Genomic DNA, 10,487 nt, shown 5'->3' with positions numbered 1-10,487 from the left:
TGGACGTTTGACCCAAGATTGTGTGGAAAATCTTTTTTCTGTAATCAAATCCAAGAATCCTATTCCTAACGCATTACAATTCAAAAATAATTTGAAACTTATTTCTATTTCTTTATATATGCGACATGTGTCAAGAAATAATTATGATGAGGATGATAGAGATTATGTAACGGGCTTTTTAGATGGTATTGCTTAAAAAAAAAAACAAGCATTGTAAATACAAATATAAATATTGATGTTAACATGATAAAAGTAAATTTGGAAGATATTTCTATTTTTAATAATACAGAAATGAATATATTATACAATATCGCTGGTTATATAATTCACAGCTTGCAAAAAACTTTTACACTATGTACAGAATGCATTCGTTCTGTTCGTAATACAACAAACAGAACATTTCATTATTCTAAATTAGTATGAATACGTTGTTTAAAAAAAAATACGTTATTTTATGTAAATCAAGCGACATTTAATATATTTTTGCAAATGGAACTTATATTTCGAGAATGTAAAAAACAAAATATATTTAAAACAGATATAAATATTAAAATATTATTAGAAAGATTGTTTACCCATTATATACGGTGTAATTTTATACCCGAGTGTCATAACCTTAATATAAAAATTTTTAAGAGATTTGCTGTATTTAGATGTAAGATAGCATGTAGAAAACATAAAGAAAAAAAAGAACGATATTTTGATATCAAAACAATGGCGATGCATAGTATTTAAGAAATAAATAATAAAAGTCTATTATCTGTAAAATTTATTTCTTTTATTTGAAACACCATGCTTTAGAAATTAAATTTGGCGCCATGGCTATTTCCGGTATTTGCTAAAAAATGCCGGCACCAATCAAAATTGGATTCCTGATTTCGCGACTTTTATTAAAGAGTCTCTAACATGCATGCACAGCGCGCGCCGCCACGCGTTCACTTTTGCGCAACTCGGTCAGACCCGCGCCCATGCACTCCCCATGCACCCAGTGCAGCAGTCCAACGATGACCACAGTCCAGTTGGCATGAATATCCTCGCGCACAATCGCCCTCCGAGCATGTGGCACAAGCAACCACGGAGCACAGAGAAGTGTAAGAGACTAGCCAGGATGGATAGAAAGGTGAAAGGGCACACTGATCGAGTATCTTCAAAAGGCTTCTTTATTGTCTCACACCACAAGGCGAACTCTCCCGCCTTTCTCCTCTCTTCGACTTCCTTTCCGCGTGCTAGAGGCGCATCGCGCGTCCCGCAGCCAATCAGTCACGAGCCATATATCCCGTGGATACGCTTAGTGAAAACACATAGTAACAACTAAAGACACTAGATAGGGACTTTAGTAACAATAGACATGAACATCTTACACGGCTAACGCAGGAACTATAACTAAAATAACTATATCTAGCCGATATCTTACAGAAGCGAGACCGCGAACTCGACTAAGGGTGCGTCCGCATGAGCCCAGGCGGGAAGACACGTACACTCGCGCGCACCCCGACACTAGGCGATCTCACAGCACAAAAGTTATATTCTCCAATGAACGCATGAGCGTATCCCGCATCACGGGAATACACCACTAGCACACTACGAAAGAACAGCCACGGCAATGTACATACTCGACAGCTGTATGTCCCATAGGGTTTATATGCATTGCCAGCACGTTCCCGCGCGCCACGAACACATGGCCATCTGTCGTCACACGCTATCCGACTCGCACATATGTTCGGCTTTTATTCCTATGCAAAGTCGGAAAACCGCCCGAGACTGAGACAAATCGCCACCATGTAATGCACCGGAGCGCGATATGTGCGGAGAATTTAATATAAACTCCGGAAGGGGTATATTTGCCCCTAACAGCGCGACTTGCCCGGCGCGAAAACGACAGCCATGATGGCACGTTCGGCCCCGGCGCAATGTGACCGTCACAAAATTCACGAATATCTCAAGTATTTTCGACAATCGCGACACAAAACGCACATCACTCAACAGGATCAAAAACCGCACACAATAGAAGCACATTTACCGCACTACGCACGTTTCTTCCACACGATCGTGTACGGAGACTACGGAGCGACACAGAGGCACGTCCACACACCTTTACGCACACGAGACGACCCCAACTTTTTTTTTTATAAAGGTGGTAAAAATTTTCATAGACCCCCTGCGCCTGTTACAGGAGAGTGCAGGATTCAACCGGTCATGACTTGACGGTCTCAGCCAGCCCGTGAGCTAACTGAAGTTGCTGGCCTTACCGATTGCCTACCTGCTAAAAATCCACCTAAAAGATCCCGCAAGATCTAAGAGAGGGGTCCCGGAACTACTGGAGAGTATTGCATCAGGACCCCACTTAGGAACATGGGCTGAAGCCCTACCGCATAGGATTATGAGGTCAAAAGGCCCCATGAATTTACAGGCATCCGCAAGAAGAAAAGAAAGAGAACGATTAAAAAGGAAACGAAAGGCAGACTGTCATACAGTCGCTATGTTATATCTCACCCTCCTCCCATGAATCCTCAAATTGAACCTCATTTAATTGAGCCTCTGCTTGCCTAGCTCTTCCGCATCCTCCTTTTTTTTCATTACCGCTTCACAGTAACTTCCAAACGCCGACCATTTGTCCGATGACGCAAGCATCGCCGTAACAATCGACTCCAAAGATAGGTCCGGACCAACCGCCTCAACCAACACCTGCCGTTCTGCCGCCCATGCCGGACACCCGGCTAGTGTATGGTTGTTAGAAGGGGTCATCACAAGGGTCTTCGCAAAACGAACAGTCACTACCAGGTGCCTTACCTATTCGGTGCAGTCGTTAAAGCACCCATGGCTAGTGATCATCAGCGTCATCCTATACGTCAGATGGCCACGGGCGCGCTTGTACCATTGGAACAAGTTATGCACAAGAACTCTCCTAACTTCCACCGCTGTTGGCCTACTGTATACATTTTTCCATTTAGTCAGGGCCGCATCCAATGCTCTTTCCCTGATGGTATCGTGCATACGTTGTGTGATCCGAATCTCCTTTTCTTGAATCGCTCGGGTGTCCATATACACGTCTTTGTATCTGTCCGCTAAATAGTCGACCGGGATAACCTTAGCTAATAGGAACGCCGCTGGACAGGACACTGTTTTGTACGCCGCCACAACCCGAAGTGCGACTTTTCTCTGTACTGCTTGTATGGCCGCTGTAGTTCTCTTATCTGTACGTAAAGTGGGGGCCCAAACAGGTGCACCGTAAAAGATGACCGAATGGATCACCCCGCAGTACAGTTTCCTCGCGTGCTCATTGGGGCTTCTCAAGTTCGGCATAATTCTAGCTAAAGCTAGTGTCATTCTCTCTGCTTTTGGAAGCAGGCGATTGAAGTGTTCCCTAAATGACCATTTCCTGCTTAACACTAGCCCTAAGTATTTCATATCGGCGTTCACTGGGATTAGATAGCCCTTAATTACCACAACTTCCTCGTGCACAAACCTATGTGCGCGAGAGAAAGCGCACACTTCCGTTTTTTGGGGCGATATGCTTAGACCTAACTTCTCTATTTGTCTGATCACCACAGCAACCGCGTATTCCATATGAGCGATGGCTTCCCTGATATTATCACCCAGCGCGACTATGAGGGTATCGTCCGCGTAGCATAAAATGCTGCAATCACCCGGGAAGTCCTGCTGCAACACTTTATCGTAGGTAAGGTTTCAGCCTTCCGGACCAAAGGCGGATTCCTGAGGAACTCCACAGGTCATTTGGACTTGTCTGACTTCCCTGTTATTGTCCACAAAGTTAATCCATCTATTCGACAAGTAACTGCTCACCATGATCCTGAGATAATTTGGGATCTCTTTGTTTCCAGGGCTGCACGAATTTTGGCCCACACCAGAGAGTTGAAGGCGTTCGAAATGTCAAGGGACACCGCAACAGCAAAACGGCCCTCTTCATACACCGGTTCTAGTATCTCTCTTAAGCGAAAAACGACGTCGACTTCTTAGTACGGAAGCCGAATTGATGGGTGGACAGACCCAGTCTCTCTTTCAGGCATGCCCGGATTTTCTTGACTAAAATCCGCTCGAAAAGTTTCCTTATTTCATTAAGGAGGCAGATTGGCCTATACGAGGAAGACACAAAGTCCGGCTTCCCTGGCTTCTTGAGGAGAACAAGCCGCGCAACTTTCCAGCAAGATGGGAATGTTCCCTCCCTGAGGCAGGCTGTAAAACATGCAGCTACTCTCTTGCTGCAGACAGGCAAGGCCGCCTTAAGAGCCTCGCGTAGTATCCCATCCGGACCAGGCGCTTTTTTAGACCCCAACTTAGATGCAGCCAGTTCCACCTACTGCGTGCTAACTGCGAAGTCCTCGTCCCACTGAACTACTTCTCTTGGCCTTACAACCGTCTCCTCATTTATGAGGGGGAAAAGTCCATTTATAATCTTAAGTACCTTCTCCAACGGTAATGTCTCACAGATCGGGCGACATGCAGGCTTCATCTTGTCCATTACTATTTTGTAAGGGCGTCCCCATGGGTCTCTGTCTATTGTATCCATTAGTTCCCGCCAGGCCGAGTTTTTAGCTTCCTTTATCGCAGATCTCAAGGCCTTGCGTGTTTGAGACAGCTCTACCTCTAACGCCGGAGCTAGTCCGCGTTGTCTCTTATGCTCTAGAATAACCTTTCTTCTAAGGACAATGCATTTTCTTCTGAGTTGTGCAATATTTTCATTTTACCAATAGACAGCTTTCTTCGCTTTGCTCTTGTGTCGCCGCATAGCTGCGTCAGAGGCTAAGGACAATGCGTCCTGGAGTTGCATAGCCAAATCTTCAGCGCTAGAATTTTCAATCTGTCTGGGCCAGAAGTATGCCGCGATGCTGGCTTGAAGTCGATTCGCATTCAAGCTTTTCCTATTCCATTTTGGGAAACTACTTGGGTCCGTTCTGTATTCTCTGGGTCTACGGCCGCCGATACACATGAGTATTTATTTGATCGGAAAGTGTTTCAGCGTCCCTTAGAACCTCCCACGACCTTGCAACCGTCGGCTTTTCAGCCGCCGCCTGCAACGGTCGCGCAACCGACTACAATTCCTGCTGCGGACGAGCCATCTTTTCAATTAGATATCGCAAACGCGATGTTGGGCCAGGCTCGAAATAGCAACATAGGGATAGCGGCGGTCGAAAAAGTTCCAGCTACAGGAAGGATGCTGGAGGGTCAAACTAGCACAGAGGTGGAACCCGGAACATCGGCGACATCCGCGAGCGACCCAAACTTCAATCCGCGTCAATAGGATGCGACATGGCTACAAAAAGGTGGACCATATTTATTGTTTGATATTATCTTTCTTTATATTTCATTTATTCACGTTACAGCGTTCCACATTTGTGATATTAATTATTTAGTTGCGGATTTGTGTATTTTATATTGATATTTCAGTTTTGATTTAGTTTGCGATTAGCATTTGTGGTCCAGCGGAAGACCCAAGAGGGCATATTTTATTATATTACTTGTTCATTTATAATTAATACATTGAGTTTATTTTAGTTTATTGGGTGTGGTTGACAGATCAACCACCTTTATGTATTTTATGATTTGCGATGGCAATAGCCACATTTTGTACAAGATTTACCACTTTACTGTGTGAAGCATTACTTTCTTTTATATTTGACATACAGGCTCAAGAGATTTGCCTTTGTAATAATTAGTTAATAATTACCTTGTACGCGCACTGAATGCGTGTGTGAGTGGACGAATGATTAATAAAACACTGTTATACTTACCGAACTGCGACCGAGAACCCAGAGTCGTTTCCTAAAAATAAAGGGTGGATAAGAATTAGTAATAGAGTCAAATGAAGATTGAGTTTTGTCGAGTACTTACCTTGGATTGAAAACCAGCATCAGCTTGAGGGAACCCTGAAACAGAAAAGAGATAAATTAATTCTAATCCACATTTTAGTTATTTCACGTTACTTACCTTAGATTGAACCACGTTGTTCCGAATCAAGTTGATGGTGCCACAATTCAGTTGTATTTTAGTTTGCCTACAAGAAGGGATCCACAACGATCCGCAAATCATAAAGTTTATATTATTAATTAGTTAGAAGATAAATTGGCAAAGATTCAGCCACATTTGATCCACTTTCGGGATCCATAGATTGTCCTAGTGAAGATAGACACAAAGGACCAACCACTTATAATTTAGTTTCCAGATATCCACCAGTCTAGATCCTTTTGGGAACTTCCTGAGACTGTGGGAAGTTTCCAAAAGTCGATACCTCGAAAGGAAACCACTCTGGATCGATTAATCCAACCCTCTAGAGACTTCTCGAGGGACTTGTCCACAATCGATGGACATCTAGATTGTACACCTGGTTGGCGCCAATTTCCGCGTATTAATACATTGCATGAGGGAACCACTTTCCCGACTCGACCTCTCATTAGACGAGAGTGTCGAAAGACGCGGAATAATACCACTTTTGGTACCTATTCACGAGGGCGACTCGTGATTGGCCGCGCCAACCCACCTGACCATGAAAGTGGCGGGCAGAATCGGCTCGGACGCCAAGATCCTGGTCTTTGCTTCGCAGCGTTCGACCTGAGCGGACGTGCGTTTACGGATAAAGAACAAGAGCCCCTTTGTTGCGCTCTTGCCGGCAAAGACCCGTGTTACGACGTATTATTCCGAGCGCGTTACAAATTATATTGCGAACACGTTTAAGTATTACGAATTCTACCCGTGAAGTCGAGTATTTCGCGAGTGGTGATTCCGATACGACCATTTCCATTCCGTGCAACGTCGGTTCGAGTAGTACGGATCTCAGTCGATCCGCGAAACGATTGAGACCTCGGAAGACGGGCCGTCCGCACGACAATTCGCGTTGTCGACGTGTTGCGAGTCGATCTCGTATCCTTGCGGCTTCCGACGGCGCGAAGACGCGACCGCGTACGTGGTTTGCGTTAATTCTCGAGCGTGAAAGCGTGAATGTGTGTGTGTGTGTGTGTGAATGTGTTGTGCGCTAAGATCTTATATAAATAATCAATAAACATTGTAAAAATATCAAGAGTGAGTTGAAATAAGCGCCCACATCTTATCCCGCTTTGTTCCGTTCGACGAGTCGTATCCACCACATTCCGGGGCGAGAATTCCAGGAAGCAGACCACACGAAAGAACACCGGGGTATTGCAGATCATCGGTGGTGGCCCTGTTCAACATCAAACCTTCTTCGTGGCTAAGGAAAAACGAAGTGGCGACCATTTTTCATGCTTAGGTGCATATTTAAAGTAGACGCGGTATACGGTAAAGTTTAGCATAAGCGCTTAGGTCTCAGCTGGCTATCAACGGGCCTGCGCATTGAGGTGCTTCGGGGAAGAATCCGATAAGGGCACAAGGGTATTTACGACGTTGGGATAAGTTCCGGTCACAACCTCATCATCCCAAGGGCCGCAGGAGAGGCCCACGAAAGATCCACCACCGATCTACCTTGCGGTCTTACGCATGTAGGTTCAAAATTATCATTAAGCAGTCTCAGGTCTAGGGCCGACGCCCATGTGAGTATCGTCTCCTCCCGAATAGTCGGGTGCGTGTTGTCCCATAGATGTGAGCGGGCATTAAAATCTCCCACGACCAAGAGCGCTCTATTGGTGAAATCCATCACAGCATCCTCAACCGCCGCCAGGAACATCCTAAACTGATTGATGCTCCAGTTTGGCGAAAAATAACAAGAGACTACGACGATTCCTTCCCAAGGAACCGCCACGAACCCCTCGCCCCTAGTCGACAGAAACGGCGTCCGGAAGCATACGGCCCGACCACATTACCGCAGCCATGGGGGTCTATTCAGAAGATCGCGCCCATCTAAGGTCCTTCGGGACCCGATACGGTTCGGACACACATGCCAATCCACAGTCAATATCCAACATAGTTTGCGAGAGTAGATCTTGCGCTCCTTTGGATCTATTTAAGTTTATTTGGATAATCTTCTTAGCCATTTAGGCTTTCTCCGGATTGATGGCCTCCTTACTTCGATTGGCCCTGGTTCCATCTCGCCTAGGACTTCGCTGCTGATCCCTTCTAGGTGGACACGGGGGGACGTCCGATCCCGCTCTGTGGTCATAACGTAAGCCCTTATCTCTACATATCGGGCAGCTTGGAGGGCTGCCGCATTCCCTCGCAGTGTGACCTCTTTCTCCGCAATTGAAACAGCTATCAGTTCTGTCTGTTTCGCTAGGGCATTTATCCCGGACGTGTCCTACAGCCAAACATCTATAACACTGCAGTGGCCTTCTCCTCAGGAGCACCACGCGTGTCGTAGACCACCCTATACGAAGATCGCCCCGCTCCGCTAGTTCTACTGCAGTTTCCAAGGGGCACTGCAGCCACATAGTCCTCAAGCCATTCCTGGTGAGTCTGAAGGAGCCAACCCTTATATTTTCTACATCACATTTTTCAGCCTCGGCGATTGCAAGCTTTAATTTTTCCAAGGTGACAGACGCATCACTACCCGCTAATCTGAGTTCCCCTCTCAGCATGGGTCTTCTGATTTGCACATTCGTCTCACGAAAGACATCTCTAAGCTTCTTCGCTAAGGTATCCGCAGCCGATGAGGTGTCTCGACCAGGTATCTCCAGGAGAACTCCTCCTGAAACTGTGTTTTGCATCCTTGTTTCTTTGATGTCCAAATTCTCCAGGACAATTTCATCGCGTGCTTTGCGGATAATTTCCGCATATGACTGTCCCACTCCGGGACACGAGATTGTAATTGCTGACAAACGGGGTACTCGTTTGCGAGGTGTTCTTTCATTCTTCCTTATCTCCATCCTTGCCCTAGGTCTAGCCGCCAGGTTCTCTTCGCGCACTGATCTCTGAGCTTCTCCCAGTTGTACTCTGGTGTCCGCTCTCGTATCTCTCAGGGCCGGTAATGAGGGATACTTCCTCATATCTCTTGGTTCCTCCTCCGCATCTCTCCCCTCGTCGGCCAAATGTTTAGGCGCAGCTTTGCGCGTGCGCGTTCGCGTACGCTTCTTGCGCCCCGTTCCGTTATTTAGATCCGTTTGTGGGGGGCCTTCCTCCTCTGTTATGTGGGCCTGCGATTCCATCGTCGTAGGTGATTCGCTCCATTCTTCATCTCTCCGAAGCCGATCTTGGATCCCCCTTGGGTATCGCCCTGCACGTAGTCCATCTTCAGGGGCTCTCATCACTAACATATGGATCCTCATGGCATTCGCTACCGAGTTACTAATAGCGGTACTCAGTTTCTCGAAGAAGTCCGCTTCCACCATTTTTTCAGATTTTTTAGGGGAGGTCCGTGGAGCAGCCCTACACGATGACGAGCGTCCAGCTCCAGAAGAACGCAAGCGCGGAACCTCCTCCATACTAATATCCATATCAGTTCCCCGGGGGGGGGGGCCCTGGCGATAATGCTGGCGGAACAGAGAAGCACCCAGGAACGGGATCCACTCCATCACCCTGATCCTTCGTCGCGGGGACCCCGCTCATTCATCTTCCCACGCGATAAAGTGTTTTCGCGTAATCAATCGAGTGGCTTGCTCGTCCAGATCTCTTATCGTTTGCTCCATATTCTCTTTAGCACGAATACACAAATATATCTTTCTCACTCTGTGCAAATAGGGCACATGTTACACGGCATTATTTGAAACAACGGACATTCGCATCCCCAGCATGAATAACCATCGTGGAGTATAAATTCTTCGGTAGTGTGTCTTCGCAAGAGACGAAGATATGAAAATTGATTATTCCCTCTAATGACACATGAGGAACAGTATCTTCTCAGGCTTTCGTCTTCTTCGTCTATATAATAGAACTCAAGCATGCACATTACATCTGTGATATGCAGATCATAAACATCATCTGGGTACAATAATCCGTGCCTTACTGTTCACGAATTGAGCGATATTGAACTAATCGTCGTGAACGGACGATGCCGGGATCACTCAGAGAGAGTGAGAGAAGATGTGTGGGAGGTGAAGATGGTTTGGCGGAGAGTGAGAGAGCGAGTGCAAGGAGAAAAGGAGAACGAGCGATTATGAGGCGTAGCAGTCAGATGCCGAATTTTGAATTCGGTTCTTGATAGTCTCTTTTTAGTGTAAAGGAGAGGAAAGTCGTGCTTTTAAATAAACTGATAGACGTAGGTAACAATCGACTTATCTATATTTAACACGCACTTTCTTACACAAAAGATCTAACTTAAGGACAATTTTGACTTTATGTGAACTCAACAATTTTCGTTCAGAGGTTCGTTCGTCTCAGTCAGAGGTTTGCTCTCTTCTGTCTTTCTTATTTTCGGCGCTGTTCCGGGGATTATATCTTTCGCAAACACCTGGTCGAATTTGTTATACAGTTAAAGAGAGGGGGAAACCGCGCAGTAGGCCTGAAGCACGTTCTGACCACGCTATTTGTCATGACTTCCACGTGACAATCCTGTTTGTTACGTTAAACAATTTTCGTTCAGAGGTTCGTTCGTCTCAGTCAGAGGTTTGCTCTCTTCTGTCTTTCTT

At 46.0% G+C, this 10,487-nt stretch overlaps 1 protein-coding gene across 1 annotated transcript; it reads right to left on the bottom strand.

Moving 5' to 3' along the window:
- Nucleotides 1–2,790: 2,790 nt before the first annotated feature.
- On the bottom strand, nt 2,791–3,567 carry LOC105448385. Its single transcript, XM_011686907.1, has one exon. The coding sequence runs from the start codon at nt 3,565–3,567 to the stop codon at nt 2,791–2,793; it is 777 nt and encodes a 258-aa protein (XP_011685209.1).
- Nucleotides 3,568–10,487: the final 6,920 nt, after the last annotated feature.

The sequence above is a fragment of the Wasmannia auropunctata genome, unplaced genomic scaffold, assembly GCF_000956235.1.
Source record: "Wasmannia auropunctata unplaced genomic scaffold, wasmannia.A_1.0 LD336088.1, whole genome shotgun sequence".
In the NCBI taxonomy this organism is placed as follows: Eukaryota; Metazoa; Arthropoda; class Insecta; order Hymenoptera; family Formicidae; genus Wasmannia; species Wasmannia auropunctata.
Note: the sequence above shows the minus strand (reverse complement) of the source record. Positions and strands in the feature narration are given on the sequence as shown.

What these genes read in the sequence shown, in the direction of transcription:
- LOC105448385 (XM_011686907.1), bottom strand. Translation starts at nt 3,567, where the DNA reads ATGGAATACGCGGTTGCTGTGGTGATCAGACAAATAGAGAAGTTAGGT.